The 22,254-nt window shown below is 26.0% G+C and overlaps 4 protein-coding genes across 4 annotated transcripts; 1 reads left to right on the forward strand and 3 right to left on the reverse strand.

Moving 5' to 3' along the window:
* The first annotated feature begins 1,110 nt into the window (after window positions 1-1,110).
* Window positions 1,111-2,716, forward strand: OCT59_029414 (uncharacterized protein). The gene is made up of 2 exons (XM_066143806.1): window positions 1,111-1,392; window positions 1,494-2,716. Exons 1-2 carry the CDS (start codon window positions 1,148-1,150, stop codon window positions 2,692-2,694), a joined length of 1,446 nt encoding a protein of 481 aa, XP_065994686.1. The 5' UTR covers window positions 1,111-1,147; the 3' UTR covers window positions 2,695-2,716.
* Window positions 2,717-5,481: 2,765 nt separating this feature from the next.
* Window positions 5,482-7,038, reverse strand: OCT59_029415 (uncharacterized protein; the record flags this gene model as incomplete). The annotated part of the gene is made up of 1 exon (XM_025326258.1): window positions 5,482-7,038. One exon carries the CDS (start codon window positions 7,036-7,038, stop codon window positions 5,482-5,484), a length of 1,557 nt encoding a protein of 518 aa, XP_025176884.1.
* Window positions 7,039-8,262: 1,224 nt separating this feature from the next.
* OCT59_029416 (uncharacterized protein) lies at window positions 8,263-9,992 on the reverse strand (the record flags this gene model as incomplete). Its single annotated transcript, XM_025332111.2, has 1 exon — window positions 8,263-9,992. The coding sequence occupies one exon, from the start codon at window positions 9,990-9,992 to the stop codon at window positions 8,421-8,423; it is 1,572 nt and encodes a 523-aa protein (XP_025176885.1). The 3' UTR covers window positions 8,263-8,420.
* Window positions 9,993-11,676: 1,684 nt separating this feature from the next.
* OCT59_029417 (uncharacterized protein) lies at window positions 11,677-13,269 on the reverse strand (the record flags this gene model as incomplete). The annotated part of the gene is made up of 1 exon (XM_025326259.1): window positions 11,677-13,269. One exon carries the CDS (start codon window positions 13,267-13,269, stop codon window positions 11,677-11,679), a length of 1,593 nt encoding a protein of 530 aa, XP_025176886.1.
* Window positions 13,270-22,254: the final 8,985 nt, after the last annotated feature.

A 22,254-nucleotide genomic window follows, 5' to 3' on the forward strand; every position in this document is an offset into this window, starting at 1 on the left:
TAATGATGTGTCCACATGTCATATGATCCAAGTAAAAAAAATTCTTACTATATTTTTTAAAAAAAATAAAGCGTTTGCAATTAATCAATAATTTTACTGTTCTCTTTAACATTCAAGAATTGTACTCACAAATGACTTTATTCATTGAATAGAGTCTCGGATGTTATTTAGTACATAACTGATATGACTGGTATGAGTTTACCTCAAAGTAATTGAGAAGCCCATTGTAGCCAAATACGGCCTTCGGGTCTTTGGTGATTTATTAATAACTATTATATGATCCAGGATATGATCATATTTATCAAAATTTAACAATTACAGATATTGTTTCTTGATAATCTATTACGTCCCATAGTTAAATAAATGTCTATATCTCGATTAAAGATTATGCTATACGAAAATAAATTCAATCTTCGTACGTGACAAAAACAAAATAAATTTTTAAATACAGTGTAATTATTATACGCCGAACCAACAACACTAGGAATTTGTCTAATTTACGATTAATGGCTTGATTAACTCAGGCAATTCTTCGCTAGGAAATCCAATGGTGTATCTCACCTGACCCTAACGCTAATGGATCAGCTTCAATTGTCAAGTCAAAACAATAAACTCGCGACGTCTTAGATATTTTTTTTATTATTTGAGTAGCCCTTCAACATACTGTCTTACAATCAGAGCAATATCTTTGGTTGAGCTTCCACCATTAAATAAACAAAAATGCGTTGATAACCTTCGGCACACACCGATATTTTTGCGTAACGTAAATCGGAGAAATATTATCGTTATTATGCCGTCCACTTAAAAGAATTGTATAATCTGTCTCTGCACAGAATCTCCCATGCTTGATGAATCTTGTTGGTAAGTAAATATTCTCCTGTTGTTTTGCTTGTCGTCTCGCACGTTTATCAATTCTCTTAACATTTCTTGTTCATATCTAAAAAAAATGGAATAAAAAAAGAAGTACTCAAGTTGCTTGAAATTTTCCTGTTTAAAGATCTGCTGATTTGGGGAGAACCGGCTAACCAAATGTAATTTTAAATGGCAATATTTGTAACACGTAACACGAATAATTTGAATAAATTTAATCTGCAGATTTAAGTCGATCATGTGGTTAATATTTTTTTTTTTCGCTGAAACTAGAAAAATGTCTATTCAATTTTTTTCAAAGTTAAGCCAAAATTACATTGAAATATTGGAAGATAATGAGTATTATGATGTTACTATTGAGGCTGGTGAGGACCCGAACGTAAAAATATTTCGTGCTCATATGATTATCTTATGTTATCGTTCTCCTTTCTTACGACGAGCTTTGGCTCCTAAAAAAAATAATGTCTTAGCTCATATTAAGTTATCAAATATCTCACCGGAGATCTTTCAAATTATTTTAAGGTAAAGTAATATATGTAATAAATTTAATAAATCCAAAGATATAAAAAGAAATATTATTTTTGCTAATTATTATATTTATAACAATCTTATATTCAATATAGTTATCTTTATGGTGGTATCTTTTCGTTGAATGAGCGTGACACTTTAGATATTTTTAAAGTTTTAATTGCTGCTGATGAGCTTCTTCTTCAAGAATTAGTTAATTATTTACAAAACTATTTTATTGAAAACGAAATTGAGTGGATGGAGCAACATTTTGAACTTGTACATCGAACAACTATTAAATCTAATAATTTGCCGGAAATTCAACAATTTTGTATAGATTTTATGGCTAAATCACCTGAAAAAATATTTAAATCACTTGATTTTACTTCGTTACCTGAAAATTCTTTAATTTCACTTATTAAAAGAGATGATTTGCAAATGAAGGAAATTGAAGTTTGGGAACATGTATTAAAATGGGGTCTTAAACAAAATGAAAATCTCATTTCAGATCCTGATACTTGGACAGATGATGATTTTAAAATGTTAGAAAATACTTTACAACATTGTTTACCTTTAATTAGATTTTATGGTTTATCACCCAAGGAATTTTTACATAAAGTTCGACCATATAAGAAACTTTTCAAACAACAATTTTATGAAAATTTGTTGAATTCTTATATGGATCCTGATATTGAACCAAATGATAGTAATATTTCACTTCCTAGAAATATAATAATCGATGGAATCATTGCTACAACAATTGTTAATCTAAATATTACTTCGATTATTTCGAGATGGATTGATAAAGTAGATTTTAATAATAAATTTTCATATTTGAGAGAGTTATATTTACCATACAAGTTTGAATTATTATTAAGAGGAAGTCGGGATGGATTTTACCCTAATAAATTTCATGAATTATGCGATAATAAATCCAATACTGTTACATTTATTAAAGTTAAAGGAACTGGTGAGATTCTAGGCGGATATAATCCTTCAATATGGAAATCCTCTGGTGGTTGGAGTCGATCTTTAGATAGTTTTATTTTTTCTTTTAAAGGTAAAGATAATTTCAAAGATCCATTTTTAAGTCGCGTAAAAAATATAGATAAAGCGTTATATTATTATGTAAATTATGGTCCATCATTTGGTGATAAAGATCTCAAACTATCGTATAATGAATTAATAGGTGGAAGTGCATTTAGTACATTTAACTATAATATATGTCAACAAAATTATTATGAGAAAAAGATAAGAGATGCTGGAAATAATTTTAATATAGAAGACTATGAGGTATTTCAAATCAATAAGAATTAAGTTAATTTTTATTATAAGGCAATATCATTATAATATCATATACATTTACCATATATTATTATATATTTAAACTACCGTACCGCACTGCACATAATACCCCGGATATTATACAAAATACCTGATTTAAAAATTATATGATACCCGTGGGTACTTTGTGAGATACCGGGTATTATATGAAGGGGATACATAATAGTTTTAATCAGAATTAAGTTAAAGTTACCAGAATTAGGGGGTGGGGTACTAATTGAGAGTAAAAATTTTATATCTAGTAAAATACCCGGGTCTTATAACGTGGGGGCTAACTTTGGGAATACTATAGGCAGTGCGGTACGGTACATTGTAAAAAAACAATAAATTTTTTCAAATCTATATTCTTCTTGTCGTTATACCGTTGCCAGTAATTAATATAATGAGTCATTTTCACTATTTTCCTAAAAATTATTTCTTGTAACTTTATTATATATAGCAAGTTTTACCCGAACGATGAAGGTCTAAACACACGGAAGATACATACAGTTATTAGAGTACTGTACTATCTTCTTAAAGTTAAAAAATAAAGTGTATAATTCGCAAAATTTTTTTTAATTTAATATATTTACGTGATTACATATTTGACTGTAAATTTAATTATGTCAAAACTTGATAAAATATATTGATGAAAAAATTAGCACAAGAAAATAAATAAAGATACTTAATGCTACATCGCGATAATTTTTACTAGTGTCATGAATAACTTATAATTTCAATTATAAATAAAATATATCGCGTTAAATTATATAAAATTACGCAAACAAAGAACTATGAAATTTAATCATATCGTATTGGTAATTAATTTTAAAAAGCGAATTTCTGTGAGCCAATTCAATCTTATCTTGTACTAAATATAAGTATTATCCTTCTTCAACTATTTTGATATAGATTTATATACACATATTTTGTTAGCAACCCGAAATAATCTTCTTATTGATCAAAAAAAGTAGCGAAATAAATAATTTAAATCCACTATATTTTGTTTCATCATAAACGAATTCATCTCTAAAAAAGATCACGAGAACATCCCATTGAGTATGTGAAAAAATTCATGATGCAAAGTATTTATAAGGAAAAAATTATTATAAAACTAGGATCTAAAAAAATTCATGCGAGCGAAAAAAATATTCAAAACTAACATGGTAAGAACACTGTATGATTCTATCCCATGACTTTACTACGCCATTAGAGATCCCACTGAAAACATAGGTTAAGAGATTACGCTCCCAGAGTAAAAATTATAATATTTATATACACAAAATTATTTCTAATTAATACCTAGAGGTGAATTTATATCATGTTAGCATGGAAATACGTGTCATTGAGGGTAAATCCAACAATTCGGTTAGTATCAAAAGATGAAGAAGTACGTCAAGATTGTATTGATGATGATTAGATAGAGATAGAAAGCGTGAGACAGGCGTATTCGGGATTAAGTGATATAGGTCAAAGATGAAAAAAGGATAAAAATTTTAACAAATTCCAAGACTTAACTTCGCATTTTGAAAATAAAAATAACGCTAAAGGCCTTAATTTCAAGTGGGTGTCCAGTATTTACAATACGAAAAGCGCTATGGATCCACAAGCATTGTACATAAAATTGATCTTGGGCAAGAAAAATATAGGGAAAGAGAGAGATGATGTAGTTAGTAAAGTGAACGAGCGTCCGATGGATGAGAGTAAGAAGATGAGATAGTTGAGACGGTCAATAAATTTAGAAAAGATCTAATGAATGAAAAACCACCTAACGTTTGCTCAACATCTATAGATCAATATATTTCGTGGAATAGGGATTGGAATCGATTCGACTAAAATCGATTTAAATCGAATCCCAATAAATCGAATTTTTTTATATTTTGGCGCAGCAAATATAATCTTGCTGTTTCTATAACCACGCCACAATGAAAAAAAATCTCAGAATTAACAAAAAATTCAACAAATTGTGATGGCTTTTTGACCAATAATAATTGGATATTGGACAATTAGACAATTGAGAATTTAATCAAACATTATCCAATCAAGTCAATTGTGGCTAATGTTTAATTAATTAAAAAAAATTTCTTTTATTGATGTATCATCTTTTGGCCAGAATTAAATATAATTCTATAATGCGGGCCAAAAATGTTTACTGCATATTTATACATAGATTTTTTATTATAATGATAACAAATTTTGACCTTTTATATAATAATTACTTTAGCTAATAAATTTTCAGGGTTTTTATTCAGTGCAAAAATAAAATCATTTTACTTTTTAATCAAAAATTTTCAAATTTTTCAATAAAGATTATTTTAGTATTTAGTTAAAATCCACCTAAAATTTTGTGCCGCCGGAAGCGTTGCATCACGAAAATGTTTAAAATATATTTTTTTTTTGTAAAATTACTGAGAAACGATTAAATCGATTCTCGGGTTTCGATTTTTGATTGAATCGTTTCCAATCCCTATCGTGGAATCTGTAATTAAAGAAACGGCGAAAATGCCGCCGCCGCTGATGATCCGCCGTAAGATTTTTCTATCGAATTATCGTGTTGGAATAACGCGTTAAAAATACACAAATTTTTTTATCAACTGCGACATATATTAAAATATTCAACTAACAATTTCAGTTTTTGATATTTAAATGTTGGCTTTATTTATAAACATATAAAACATATAAACATATAAACATATAAACAAATAAAAAATAGTAAAAAAAAAAACCAAATAATAAACCCACCCTTAAATAAACCCAACCCTATAAACTCTATAATTTTTTCTAACCTTTACAAACATTATAAACACTATGTATACTATCAAATTCCATTATTTTGACACCTTTTGATTTAATTATATTCAATAATTTTGATTCCTCAAGTTTTAATTTTTTATCCAATTTCGTCATACCAAAAATTTTCAAACTATTATTACTTCTTTCAATATAATCCAAAACAACTTTAAGTAATTTCAAATCAAGATTAAGACCTATATTAATCAATTCAAAATTATTATGACAATTTTCTAAAAATTCCTTAATTCTTAAAAACTTATTTGGATTACGAAAATAAATATAAATAGAAATTTCTTTAATATTAATAGGTATACTATTAGCTAAACTTAGAAAAAAATTAGTATCATAAAAAAGAACATTAAAATTTAACATTTTTGTTCTTAAATTTCTAAAATATGGTACAACTGAAGAATCAAAATGATCGTCAATGGTTATTTTTAAAAAAATAAGATTTAAACAATATATTGATATATTTTCAATAGGTGGATTTTCAATTAATAATCTTTGTAATGATGCGCCTAAATATTTAACCATTGATGATGTGACGTCAGCGTTCCAAGTATTGCTTACAAATAATAATTTCTTGAGCTTAAATGAAGCAAATTTTAAAATTTCACATTGATCTGGAATTAAACCTTTACATTTTTCAAATCTTAAATATTTTAAATTATATAAATTATTAAAACTATTAAAATTAACCTCCTTAAAGTTAGAATTTGTAAAATCAATATTAACTAAAGAATCCTTTTGAAATTCTAAAGACAAAAGAATATTATTTAATAAAGAATAACAATTCTCTAACTTAAATATTTTAAGTCTATTTTGCCCTTGAATAATTGTACAAACTATTTCAAAAGTAGTAACACTGAACAAATTATCAGGAATCATCTCTCTTACAATTTCAGGAAACTTAACTATCAATTTTCTCAAATTTAAACAAAGATTTGATATATTGTTTAAAAATTCATTTTCAATTCCTTCTCCTCTTAAATAAAAACTTAATGTTAATAAATCTAATTTTGTTAAATTTGAACTGAAATTTTGAACATTAAAGTTTTTAAACCAGTGTTTATCAAAAACATGTGATGAAATATCTAATTGTTTAAGATTTCTACATTGTCGTAAAATTGATTTATGAAATATTGGAATACTATAATATATTTTACCATGAGAAACTGAACAATAACTTTCTAAAGAATTATTAATTACGGAATTTACCGTAAAAAAATCATATTTTTCCAAAAATTTTGGATATTCAAATAATGGTTTATATTCTTCATCCAAATTAATATTATCAATCTGGTTTAATTCTAATTGATTCTTTAATTGTAAAATTTCTTCTTCGTTAAAGCAAAAAATTAAGGTCAAGATTATCGATAAGTTTTTTTCTGTTATATTTGCAAAAGGATTCGCGTAAAGCAATGGAATCGTTGATTTACACCAAAATCGATTGACTAATAAACAATTAAATAAAGTAGAACGATTATTTTGAAATGATTGTAAAATGTAAAGGATACAATCATCCGTTAAATAAGGTAGAGTCATTTTGAAAATTGAAAATTTAAAAAATTTAGAGGAAGGAAAAAAAAAATTTTTTCTCGGAGTATCGGAGTCAAGTTTCGTTAAATACCTAATTTTGGATGATAATTGGTTGTACATAAACTTTGTAATACTGTAATCTGCAGTGAGTCTGCAGTTTGGCAGCCGGATAAATGTAGTACCGTAATGATTTTCGCCAATTATATATTTATATTCATATCGCATTAAAAGATCTTCATAATTTCCATTGCCCAAAATTGTTGTGATACCAGAAAATCATCTGACTGTGACGTCATACGTTCGCAAAGAAATTTATAAAGTGTATGACTATTCAATTAAACAAAAGTAAAATATAACCTTGATAGTCATTAATATTTTAAAAAAATTCGTTTTTTGTTAAAAGAAGGTTTAAATTTTATACGCCTAACGTGTCAATGCACCCTATTATCCGCATCTGTTCAATTTATCGAAATTTTTATTAACAAAAAACTTTAATTAAAATCTTTATAAAGACTGTAAAACCACAACGATACCACAATCATCAGCAAGTAGATGTTTACCATAAAAATACATTGAACATCGGACCCTTTGATGCAATACCGATATTAAAACCATATAATATTCATTGCCAAAACAAGATGCTAATAAATATGTAATATTATTATTTTATCAATCTATTTAATAACACAAATTTATTTGAATTATAAAAATACATGAAAGTTTTCAATCTCATCAGGTTATCAATTGAACCTACAGAAAAAAGAAGGAACATTTAAAAAGTTCTGAACCAATAAAGCAATTTTAAAAAGTTTTATTTAAAACTTGCCACCCGCTACCACCTAAAAATCAAAGCCCAGAACCTATAAACTCCATTTCAAAAAAAAGGTAATTTACCGTTGAAAGTAGAATAGAATTACTAAGATATGATACGAGCAATTTTAATATTTATCAACTCAAAACTATGGTGTTTTTGTGATATTGTTGATTGTCGTCTTCCTCTTTATAACGTAATTTCAACACTTTGGTCGAACTGAGAAGAGAAGATTAAGATATCGTAAAAAACTATTATCAATTTTAATAGTATAAAAATTATTAACACTTCTGTATTCATGAACTTCCACATTTTTTAAAAAAAATAACATATCTTTTGATATAGGATTTTTTTTTTAAAAAAAATAAACAAATTACAATGATTTAATTTTATGCATTTAAAAAAAACCAAAAAAAAATAAATAAATAAATAAATTCCATTTTAATAATCAATATAAAGATAATAATGAATGATGGTAATATCATTATTTAAGAAAGTAAAATGAAATAAAAAAAAAAAATTGTAAATAAATTAAATATATCCAAAGAAACACAATTAATTAATACATACAGTATTATTAATAGTAACTATGAAAGCTATAAGAATCTACTATTTTAACCCCTTTATCTTTAATTTGATTCAATAATTTTAATTCCTCATCATTTAATTCTTTGTCCAATCCCAACATACCAAAAATTTTTAAAGTACCGTTACTTCTTTCAATATAATTTAAAACAATTTTAAGAAATTCCAATTCAATAATATGATTTAAATTAATTATTTTGAAACCATTATGACAATTTTCTAAAAATTCCTTGAATCTTAAAAACTTATTGGAATTACGAAAATAAATATAAATAGAAATTTCACTAATATTGATAGGAATATTATTTGCTAAATTTATAAAAAATTCAGAATTATAAGAAATAACATTAATACTTAATATTCTTATACTATTTAAATCTTTAAAAAAAGGTAATACTGTTAAATCAAGATGGTAATAAATTCTTATTTTAAAAAAAATAAGATTTGAACAAAATATCAACATATTTTCAATAAGAGGTATTGTTGGATTATCAACCAATAAGCTTTGTAATGATGTACCTAAATATTTTATCATTAAAGATGTAACGTCTACACCCCAATTATTGCGCTTAAGTGATAACTTTGTTAGCTTAAATGAAACAATATTTAAAACCTCACATTGATCCAATAATATACCTTCACATTTTTCAAATCTTAAATATTTTAAATTATATAGATTTCTAAAATTTTTTAAACTAACATTACTAAAGTTAGTGTTTGTAAATTCAAGTTGAACCAAAGAACTCTTTTGAAATTCTAAAGATAAAAGAATATTATTTAATAAAGAATAACAATTCCTTATCTTAAATATTTTTAATTTGTTTTGCTCTTGAATGATTGTATAAAGTTTTTTTAGAGTAGTAGAATTGATCAAATTATTTGAAGTGACATATCTTTGAATTTGAGGAAGTTTGATTATTAATTCTCGCAAATTTAAACAAATATTCGCTATATTGCTTAAAAATTCTTGCTCGATTTTATTATTAACAGTACCATTTAAATAAAAATTTAATGATAATGAATTTAATCTTGTTAAATTTGAAGTGAAATTTTGAACATTAAAGTTTTTAAACCATTTTCTATAAAATAAATATAACGAAATATCTAATTGTTTAATGTTTTTACTTTGACGTAAAATTGATTGATGAAATATTGGAATAATATAATAAATTTTATTATGAGAAGTTGATAAATTTGAAAAATATCTTACAAAACAACTATTAATTACGGAATTTATTATAAAATAATTATATTTTTCCATATATTTTGGATATTCAAATAATGGCTTGTATTCTTCATCCAAATTAATATTATCAATCTGGTTTGGTTCTAGTTGATTCTTTAATTGTAAAGTTTCTTCTTTATTAAAGCAAGAAATTAGGGTAAAGATAATCGAGTAATTTTTTTCGGTTATATTTACAAAAGGATTTGCATAAAGTAAGGGAATCGTTGATTTACACCAAAATCGATTAACTAATAAACAATTAAATAAAGTTGACCGATCATTTTGAAGGTGATGTAAAATGTGATAAATACAATCATCTGGTAAATAAGGCAAGGTCATCTTAGAAATTTAGGAAGAAAAAGAAATTTTTCACGGAGTATCGGAGTGACTAAATAAGTTATTATAAGCCTAATTTTGGAAGTCACATGGTTGTACGTAACTGTAATAGGGTTTATAAGTCGCCGAATGATTTGCAATTTGACATCCGGATAAAACCAGGTAATTTGGTAACGATTTTCACTAAATTCTTTTTTTTTTTTGTAACACCCGTTTAATTTTTTTTGTCATACATTTATTTTCAGTTGTTTGATAATTTGATAATAATAAAACTGCCTAATGTTATACAGTATTCATATGCCGATTAGTATATTGGGAAGAATATTAATGACTTAGCAGACATAATCATCTTGGTAGATTTAATACAACCCATTTATCAATTGTATGAAATTAAACAACAATATCACATTCCCAACATTACATGTAAAAAAAAATTTATTTTCAGGTAAATAATTTTACTAAATGAGCTTGTTGATTCTACTGACACTACCTATAGTTTATTTTTTTTCGATTTACAAGCTGAGTGAGATGCTAAATTTATTGTAAAATATTTTTGTAGGAATGAAAGAACCATGAAAGTGGCGCATCAACCTTATGAGTCTACCTGTTAAATTCGCACATTTTGCATCTCTTTTTTTTGTTATCCTTTTTTACATTTTTTTAAAAAGGTTAGTAACTTAAAGCAAAAGATTCTTCAGCTTGAACAATTATTTGGTAAAGAGATTTATTTACTAATAGATATATTTTTTATTCAAATATGTATTTATGTATTGATTTCTACAGCATAATTTTGGTATCTTGTTCACAAGATCATTAACTGTAAGTTCTTCAACAGGTATGAAAATAATTAGATATTTTGATATTTTGGAGCCGTAGAAATTATTTACGAAAGCAAGTATAACTTATAACGTAATCCTTTATTGTGTAATTTCAGCACTTCGACTAGTGAAAGAGACTCTACATCACGTATAGAATTACTCAGGTATCGATTCTTTATTAATAGTATGTATAAAAGATGAGCATCTCAAATCATAATTATGGTATTTTTGTGATGAAATTATTTTTCTATTACTTTCTTAACCTTTACGACATAATTTTAACATTTTAAGTCAAATAGAGCTGAAATTTTTTAGGCGTAATCCTTTGACGAGGGTGTAAACTTACGTAAATTTGTGTAAATATGCGTAATCTTGTGTGAGTTCTTGTAAATTTCTCATGAAAATTTACGTGAACTTTGTAAACTTATGTAGGATTATACCTCATCGCAGGCTACGAATTCTTACGTCTAAAATAATTTCCGGATGGACTTAGGGGGAGAAGGGAGTATGATTAAGATATCTTTAGAAGAAACTATTGCCAATTTTAATAGTATAAAAATTATAATTATTAATACTTTTATATTTAATATTTAAAAAAAATAGAATACTTATTAATGTAGGAGTTTTTTTTTAAAAAAAAAATAAAAGAATCATAATTTAATTTTATACGCTTAAAAGAACAAAAAAAAATCAAAATTTTTTTAATGTTTTCATTTTATATTTATTTAATAAGAAAGTAATAATAAATGATGGTTACCATCACTATTTAATGAGTAAAAGAAAATAAACAATCATCTAAATATTCTAAAACGTAAATAATAAAAATAAATCCCAAAAAAATCTTAATTATCTTAATACATGATGAAGTATCATAAATAATTATAAAAGCTATAATATTCCACTATTTTAACCCCTTTATCTTTAATTTGATTCAATAAATTTAATTCCTCATCATTAAATTCTTTATCTAATCCCAACATACCAAAAATTTTTAAATTATTGTTACTTCTTTCAATATATTTTAAAACAATTTTAAGAAATTCTAATTCTACAATGTGATTTAAATTAATTATTTTGAAATCATTATGACAATTTTCTAAAAATTCCTTAAATCTTAAAAACTTATTTGAATTACGAGAATAAATATAAATAGAAATATTACTAATATTGGTAGGTATATTATTTGCTAAATTTATAAAAAATTCATTAATATTATTAGGATTATAAGAAGTAATATTAATATTTAATATTCTTATTCTTAAATTTTTGAAAAAGGGTAACACTGATAAATCAAAATGGTAATTGATTCTTATTTTTAAAAAAATAAGTTTTGAACAAAACATTAATACATTTTCAATAAGAGGTATTGTTGGATTATCAACCAATAATCTTTGTAATGATGCACCTAAATATTTGATCATGAAAGATGTAACATCAACAATCCAATTATTACGCTTAAGTGATAGTTTCATTAACTTAAATGAAGTAATATTTAAAACCTCACATTGATCTAATAATATACCTTCACAATTTTCAAATCTTAAATATTTTAAATTATATAAACCTTTTAAATTCTTTAAACTAACATTATTAAAGTTAGTGCTTGTAAATTCAACATGAACTAAGGAATTCTTTTGAAATTCTAAAGATAAAAGTATATTATTTAATGAAGAGTAACAATTCATTATCTTAAATTTTTTAAGTTTGTTTTGATTTTGAATAATTGTACAAAATTTTTCTGAAGTAGTAGAATTGATTAAATTATTGGAAGTGACATGATGAGATAAAAATCTTGGAGTTCGAGGAAGCTTAATTATTAGTTTCCTCAAATTTAAACAAATATTCGCTATATTGCTTAAAAATTCTTGTCCAATTTCATTATAAACAGAGCCCACCAAATGAAAATTGAATGATAATGAATTTAATCTTGTTAAATTTGAAGTGAAATTTTGAACATTAAAGTTATTAAAACTATCTTTATAAAATAAATATAACAAAATATCTAATTGTTTAATATTTCTACTTTGACGTAAAATTGATCGATGAAATATTGGAGTAATATCAAAAATTTTAATATGAGAAGTTGGTAAATTTAAACAATTTTTTAGTAAACATCTATTAATTACGGAATTTATCGTAAAATAATTATATTTTTCTAAGTATTTTGGATATTCAAATAATGGGTTGTATTCCTCGTCCAAATCAATATTATTAATCTGGTTTATATCTAATACATTCTTTAAGTGTAAAGTTTCTTCTTTATTAAAGCAGAAAATTAAGGTCAAAATTATCGAGTAATTTTTTTCGGTTATATTTACAAAAGGATTTGCATAAAGTAAGGGAATCGTTGATTTACACCAAAATCGATTAACTAATAAACAATTAAATAAAGTTGAGCGATCATTTTGAAGTTGTTGTAAAATGTAAAAAATACAATCATCCGTTAAATAAAGTAAAGTCATCTTTGGAAATTTAGGAAGGAAAAGAAAGTTTTCACGGAGTATCGGAGTTAGTTCGTAAATAAGCCTAATTTTGGATGTCACATGGTTGTACTAAATTTTGTAATACAATGTAACAGGAACGTCACCGTTGTATAGCATGAGGCGCAGTTCTGATGGGTCGAGCCCTAGATTTATCCGAGATAATATATGGATAAACCTGGGATAAGAATTTTATTTGTTCACTAAATAAGTCAATCTTTTAAAAAGATGTAGATAAATGATAATTATTATATCAAGGTAATTTCGAAATTTCAACGATGAAACAAAATTATTTTTAAGTTTGCTAATGCTTAGTAAATTATTAAATGTTATGAGTTTACAAATTTTAGTATATTATAGATAATAAACCAACATTTTACATATGTAGCGTAAGTTGAAGTATTGATTGTAATAACAGAAATACTTTTATTCTTGAGTTAGTATTAGTACCTTTGTTCAATGTAGCGTAGCTGCGTAAGATTACCAATAGTATGTTATTACACAAATTTATAATATAATTGATTTCCTTCTGCTTAATAAATCACCTACTTGACTGACTTCCTTTTGTCTTACTTTATAAGTCATAACGAAATATTTGATGCATGTAATCTTTTTAATTTATCATAAAAAAAGCATTTAAAACATTTCATTATATGTATAATGTTCTGTTTCCTGCATTTTTACCAATCATATTATGTTGTACTCTTTGTTCACATACTTTGTGTTGAATTTTTATTTTGATATTCTTAGGAAAAAAATTCAAAATTTATTTTTTCATGATTTGTTTTTAAGGTAGCTGATTAAGAAAAATTTTACTTTTTATTATTTACGATTTTTAATATTGTAACTGATTAATGATTTTTTGCGAAAAATTTAACGAATTATTATTATAGGCAATTTCTATTTGTACACGGGGTGTTTAAACACGGGTCATATTAGTAGATTAAAAACGGCATTCAAAACCTCCTTTAATGCCTTAAGTAAACTTGCAGAGCAGGTGAAAATACATATATTTATCTGTAATATAATAAGAATAAAAAGTAAAAGAGTATGCTGTCGGTAGCATTCAATTTCAAATTAAAAAACAAAAAATTAGTCTATTAAAAATTATATTTATATGACCTGTGTACAAACACCCCGTGTAAACTTAGAAATTTTCATTATTATATTCTAAATTTTAGTTTATAATGATATTACACAATTCTCGATGATAAATTACTTATTTTATTTTTTTTTAATTTAGTAATTAACTGAATACTGTAAATTAGTTATTTATAAATGACAGTTGTTAACCTTTGATTATTATACTTTTTAGGATTTTTGTACACTATGATTTCATAAAGTAAGAAAGATAAAAAGCACATTTATAGTATTTTTATTTTTACCATTAAAAAATACGATAGAATTTTCTTGATTGCTATAAGAAAAAAAAAATAAGTATTATGTACGAACAACGCAAACTAAGAAAGAGCGAAAATCAGATTTCCAAAATAAAAAAAATAATTAAAAAATTAGAAAATTAAAGTCAAGTCTAATACTCCCTTATAATACTAATAAATCATGATAATTAACATTCAATTATCCTTTTCGAGCGTAGGTAGAACTTCTGCTTGCTTTAGAAAGGCGGAATAATACAATGTGCCATAATTGCATAAGAAAGCTAGTAAGGGAGGTAATTAACTATTTTCAAGACGATTTGGTCATGTCCAGCATACCCTATAAAATTCACGAAATTTTTTTAGTAACTTATCACCTCATACCATATGGGGTTTACCATCCTGTTAATTATGCCTAAGCAGGGAACCCCAGGACACCTATGTGGCCATCATAGGATCTATGGCAAATGGTCTCATATAGTATCAATAACAACAACTAAGTGAGTTGACATAGAAATATGTGTCACTTCCACGGGCACCACGGCCTGCCCTCCCATATGGATCGGCTTGGGGATCACCTATGTGGCATCATTGTAGCTACGACTTGTGCACAAAGCAGATGACTACGTAGCCAGTAGCAAATGGTACGTACTACGAGCACATAAACCTCTATGTCAATCATAACAGCCCACCATCCGGAATACTTTCAGTGAACCCTCCTGCGGTGAACAGGTACTCGTACGTCCATCCGGCAAACTGTTATTTTTACTTACCTCTTAATGTATGTTTCGCTTTGAAGATATGGAGGAGTTTTGTGCGAAAGTTTGTTTTCAGTGGGAAACAAAAGGTGAAGTTTTTGTTTAAAAATAATTTGAGAGGGATTTTTTTTTAGTAGGAGATAAAAGACCTCGTATATTCAAGTGCCTAATGTGTAGTAAAGCATCAGAAATAGGAGCGGTTCCTTTCACACATTTTCTACCTCTATCATAGTGGTCCTGGCCGCCTGGGCGAAAGTATTTGGGCAGAATATGGGTCATCTCAAGTAGTTGAAGTAGTTGGTTCGGATATATATTAGAGAAATTTAGGATAATAAAAAAAAAGGAGGTAAGGTCTTTTTATATATTTTTTTGTTGTACAAACTTTATTACTGCACTACGCCCTAAATCAATCACAATAATCAACATAGTTACCGATCAATCAGTCGCGTAACTTTTTTGTCGTGTTTCCATAGTTCCCATAATAAAAATGTTTGACACGGAGGACACGGAGCTAAACTCCGATATGTTATGAAGATCATTTGAAAATTCCGATATATCAAATTATACCGATATTTACTCTCATATAGTGGCAAAGTAATATTTAGGTTTGGCCAACGATTTCCTTAGTCTCTACTAGGTTTTTGTAGGAGACCCACGGTAGGTATGAGCGTACCATTGCACCAAAAAGTTGTGAAGTGCCAAGATAGTTGACGAGAGCAGAGGGTGGGTAAATCGGTTTCACACATTTTAGATGTTCAGATTTTTTAGTTTATGTTTTTTTTTAGGTGGCAGCCTGGTGTTTTTTTAGTTTAGTTATATTTTTATTTATGGTAGATAGACTGGTTAGCTATAGGGTTTTCGTTGTCTGACGTCACCTCTATGTATTTTTTTTTTTAAAAAAAAAATATATATATATATATGGTGGGAGAGTAAAATTTAATATATATATCGGTATATCAAATATCTAATATCGGTTTATCGAGGTCTTAAAAAAACTCTTAATCAAATTATTTAATTAAATAGGTAAGCTAAAAAAAAAGTTTCAATATTATCGATCGTTCCTATTAGTTAGATCATCTACTACAAAGCAATATTATATAATGTTATCATTACTGCAAAAACACTTGAAAAAGTAAAAGTAATAATTAGGTGTCGGAGAATTATTACTCCAAATCCGATCATTACATATGAGAAAATTATATAACCAGTCATAGTTTTATTTTTACTCAAAAATTTCAAAATACTAATAATAATTTTTAAAAGTAAATGTTATTTTTAATATATATTTTTTAAAAAAATCTCAGTACCGCAGCAGGCGAAAAGTTTTTGGTATCACATGTCCCGATATTTTGTATTCTTGAATATCTCTTATTTTTTACGATGAATACTGCTGTACTGTATTGGTACTAGTTATAATAATAAAATTATTTGAATGATCTCTCAGTAATATTTTTTGTTTTTTTTTAACATCAGTTTTGACATCTTTCTAGATTTTTTAACTATAGATAACCTTGGGTACGGAACTGGGAAGAAGAAACAGAAATTGATCTGAATCCAATTTCGCCTGAAGTTGGTTAATTATGATCTTGTAGGACATTTTTTTATCCAATATGCGAAGTCAAATGGATTTATTGTTATAAAGAAACGAATTGAAAGATAAACTAATAGATCAATCATTGCATAAAGAACTTTTGAACGTCGTCATCCCTATAAAAAAATTGGATACGTTTTTTATAAAGTTTTTATACGATTTTTTTTCCTTAGAAATAACGTATGATAATAGGATACGGAAAAATGCACAATTCCGTATCACTAAAAATATGGTTTGGATACGGAATTTGCACGGAATTCATATGGAATTTACATGATTTGATCACTGATTTTATCACGAAATTTATACGATTTGGTCACTGAATTTACTATTTGTATTACAGTTTACTATAATTATATTTATATAAATCTAATTTTACTTTATTAAATTAAATAAAAAATAAAAAATAAACAAAATACAAATACATTATGAAAATTCCCTCCTTATTAAGGCCACCTATTGCAACCAAAATTATCTATAAGTTCAGGATCATTTGGAGTCAAACAACCTAAAAAAAACAAAAAAGAACGTCTAACTTAATTGGAAACAAAACCCCCCTTCATATAGTATCTGCAATCATCCAAGTCACCAAAGGTCAGTATTCCTACAAAAAAAGAAAGAGAACTCCAGAATGTCTGACCTACATAAATGAAAAGAATTATGAAGCATCTGATGAAAAAGAAACCAAAACAACAAAATAAATCCAAAACTGACCTACAAAAAAAGAAGACTCTGAAGCAACAAAACTGAAACAACCTACAAAAAGAAAAGAATCTGAACCCAACATACAAAAAAAAAAAAAAGAAAATTTGAACTGACCTAAAAAAAGAAAAAAATCCTGAACAATCCTACAAAAAGGAAAGGACTCCCAAACTGATCCACAAAAAAACTGAATCTTCTCACAAAAAAAAATCTGCTGGCCTATGAAATAAAAAAAGGGATAAATATAAATAAAAAAGAAAGGGGAATAAAGAATAAATCAAAAAAAAATATTTTTTTAAAAAGAGGGTAACGAGTTAAGAAAAATTTTTTTTTAAAGGGAGGACGTCAAAGTTAGAAAAATAAAAAATTTTTTATAAATAGGAAATAGAAATAGAAAGAAGACAATTTTTAGAAGAGTGGGAATAAAAGAATAAAATCAAAAAAATTTTTTTTTTTTAAGGGAGTGACGAAAAAAAATTTTTTTTTTAAAGGAGAGTGAAAAAGAAAAATTTTTAAAGTGAGATACGAAAAAAAAAATTTTTTTTTAAAAGGGGGGTGACGAAAAAAGATGAAAAATTTAGAAAAAATAACAAAAATAAGACAAGAGAAGGAAAGACAGAAAGGAAGATCGGAAGATCAAACTCATCAAAGTAAGGGTTTATATAAAAACAAAAAACGTATCATAACAAAACAATAAACAATCACGTGATCTCGTGTTATGATACGAGATTTTTGTAAAATTATTTTCTAAAAATATTAAGTTTAAAAATTCCGTATACATTCCGTATGATTTAATTTTTCCGTATACATTTCTTATACATTAGTTTTTTTAAAAAATGTTCAAAAATGAATTGCTTATTAAATATACGGAATTTGTATACGGAATCTATAGAAATGTACATAAAATGTATACAAAACGTATCCTTTCCGTACACATATTTCTTATAGGGCATTTGAAGAATTTGTAAATCAATGAAGGTTATTGGTCTTATGTATAAACAGAGAAATCGACAATTAGAAAGATAAATAGTCCATGTCTGTACAATATTAACATAATGAAGAACACATAACCATAATACTATTATTGCAATAATAATGTTGCTCATTATGCTCCACAAAGTATCAAAACCCACTTTCCCTCTTGATGATATACGATTCTTTACACTAGATAGCTTTATGGGTGCAGATATGCAATACTGTTGAAAAACCAGGGTGAGAAGAGCTAGATAACCGACCGATTGGCTTATTTGAGTGAAATTCTTAGGATTTAATTATGATTGCATGGCTATAATCACGTTACAAATATCACGTGTTATACTAATCATGTGATAGGCAATAATCACCATATCACCCAGAAAAATTCTTCGATCACGTGATCTGTTTTTATTTATCACATCGTCACGCCCTGTCCGAGTTTCACTGTTTATATTTATCTGAGGGACTTAGATTTTTTCAAGTAGATGAAATTCTATTTGTCACGTTTTATTCATCACATCCTAAATTCTTCGATCACGTGTCAATGCATAACGCCGGCCGAGTTCGAAGAATTTTCTGGGTGCCGTTGGGGTAGTTATAATCACCGGCGGGAAATTAGAAAAATTCTATTTTTTAGATAATGAATTTATTATTTTTTCATATCCAGCTTTAGCTTTGTTCAAAGTTAGAAGGTACTTAGGGCATACCTAATTGATTTCTCATAATCAAGTTTTTTTTTTAGAAGGAATGTATTATATTAATATAATTACTTTCAACTAGTAATTAGTTGGGTTATATAAAATATTAAACAAATAAAGTATGATATTGTAACTCGCCATCTGTAATACAATTAATTATTAAATAGTTAATCAAATAAAAAATTTAGTTATTCGAACATTATGTAAATAAATAAAATAAAATAAAGAATTAAAGATTTAAATAACTAATAACTTACTGACTATAGTATTACATTGATCATTAAATAAATTATTTAATTACATGAAATGTAAAAAAAAAATGATAAGTAATTCCATTATTATTCAATTATAAGATAACCTATTAACTTACGAGCTAAATTATTTAATATTATTTTTGTATAACATAGTTAGTTTAAATTATATTTGCATATTATGTAAGGTATTATTATATGTGGCATTTAAATGTATTTACAAATAAAATTTTAATATTTTAGCATGTTTAATATACCTTTAGATTCCTTGATACTACTTTCTTCAAATTCTTCAGAACCACTTCCCTTGAATTCCTTAAATTCCTCAGAGCCACTTCCTTCAAATTCTACGGAACTGCTTCCTTCAAATTCAATATTACCATAAACTAGTTTTATTATTATTATTAAATTTATTTAAAAATATTAGAATTTGATTGTATTAAATGTTTATACTATACATATGATTATTACCTTTATCATTACTGAGAGCCATTACTATATAATTATATTAAAATTCTCTCTAACTGGAAAAGATAATATAAGTAGTATCCTTTTTTTTAAAAAAAAAACGCCTTTATTAGTATAGGTATATATGGTAATAATATTTATTAGCGTTAATCATAACAAGCATTACACATTCGATCGGAAATGTATGTCAATCATCAAGCCTCATTGTTGCACAGAAAAAATCATAAAACAAAGAAAAATTTCTTAATATAACAAGAAATTCTTTTTTCGAATTCTATACACAATTTCTAGGAGATACAATTCTAAGAAATGTTTACGAGAATTCTATATAACAATGCAAAGAATTCTATAGTTCTATGTGACAGTCGTGACAATCGTGACATACTATAATGAGAAATGAATAATGAAATGAGCGTCCTAGTTAATATTAGAAAAATAATAAAAGTCCAAATTTAATTCAATTATCGTAAGTACATGAATTCTTAAATAAATGATAATTAATTAATTAGTCAATTTTATAAAAAAAGTTCAACATTTACGTTTTGTATAACGCAAATATTTTAAATCCGCATGCTTCACTGTAAATCTCCTAAATACATTATTTTGAAGTTTCAATTTCAAAATTCATATGTGTACCATACTAAAATAAAAAAATGCTTTCATCTATTTTAAAATGTAAATCTCAAACATATTAACATGAGCAGTTCATTTGACTTTGAAATAACCTTTTAAATCCTAGTCGTTAAGGTCATTTTTCATTTAAGTCATTTTACAATATCCAAATTTAAGTTTTGCAGTTCAGATGATATTTTGCATAATAAATTATTGCCAGAAATAGGATGAAAATAATCTAGGTAAAACCAAGGTTAATTTTGTATGATTACGTGAAATAATTTCATTTCGATTTCAGATGTAATTGATTAGTCAATTTTGTTCAAATGACATGCCTTGGTAGGATCTCAATTTTAGAAAGTAAAAAAAACATTTAAAAACCAGCTGAACTTTTACACCAACCGATTTTGTTAGTGCGTCTCATATTTCATTAAGCGAAATTATCTGAAGAGTCATTTAACGATTCCAGCAATTTATTATTAATATGATGAAAACGAATTTATTCAATTGTTATACATACAATTGTAATTTGATTGCATGTGGTAATTTTACTATGAATATTGTTATTAAACAAATAATAAAGTTTTGGCACTAATTTTACTCTTACATTCCTATATTAGGCACATTTTATCTGCTACCATTCATATTTAATTCGCTTTTTTTTTTGAGAACTATATCGACTCTATTTGTAATTGTCAACTTAGTTATTTTTGTTTTGCTTACGTTAATAATAATACAATAATAGTTGAGTAAACATATACATATATCTAACGAGAGTATATAGTAAATTAGTACAGTACGGTAATAGAAAATAGTACGGACGCTCAAAAAAAAAATTTCAATTTTCACCTATTTTCGGGTTCACACGTTAAACATTAAAGTACAAGTATAAAATTCTTCAATAAATAATCTTTTTTTTTTTTATAGTTTTTCTTGTATTTAATTTGTCAATTGATTTCTCATTTTTTTTATACATTGAACAAACTAATGCGAATAATTAGAGTATCGACTTCGGTCGGCTATTATGTTTATACAAAAGTAACTCGACTATACAATAAAGTGAGCGATTCGTCATTTTTTTGCGTTGCAATTGTCGATGCAATTACGAAAATGATGTGGTAATAAGATCACTATTTATTAATTAAAGAATAAAGAGGACAAGATAAATTATTATTTACTAAAGTACCTGTATTTTTTTTTAGATTTTACCACTTGTAAATCAATGTTAATTTCTAATTTCTTTCAAAACTAAAACAATGTCTACTCGATGAAAAATATTGTGATGTTAATATTGAGGTTAATGAGACTCGAACGTGCACATATGATTACATCACGCCGCCGTTCTCTATATTTATGAATTATGACGAACCTAAGAATGATGTTGCTAAATAAGATGATAGTTCAATATATAAAATTATGAGAATATTTTAAACCGATAAAGGATATTAGAAATTTAAAGTTTCGGTTGTTGTCACGATTAACAAGCATACTTTTTAAAAATGATTCAGACTGAATTGTCATTTTTAATAATTTATT

Source organism: Rhizophagus irregularis, chromosome 9 (assembly GCF_026210795.1).
Source record: "Rhizophagus irregularis chromosome 9, complete sequence".
Taxonomy (NCBI): domain Eukaryota; kingdom Fungi; phylum Glomeromycota; class Glomeromycetes; order Glomerales; family Glomeraceae; genus Rhizophagus; species Rhizophagus irregularis.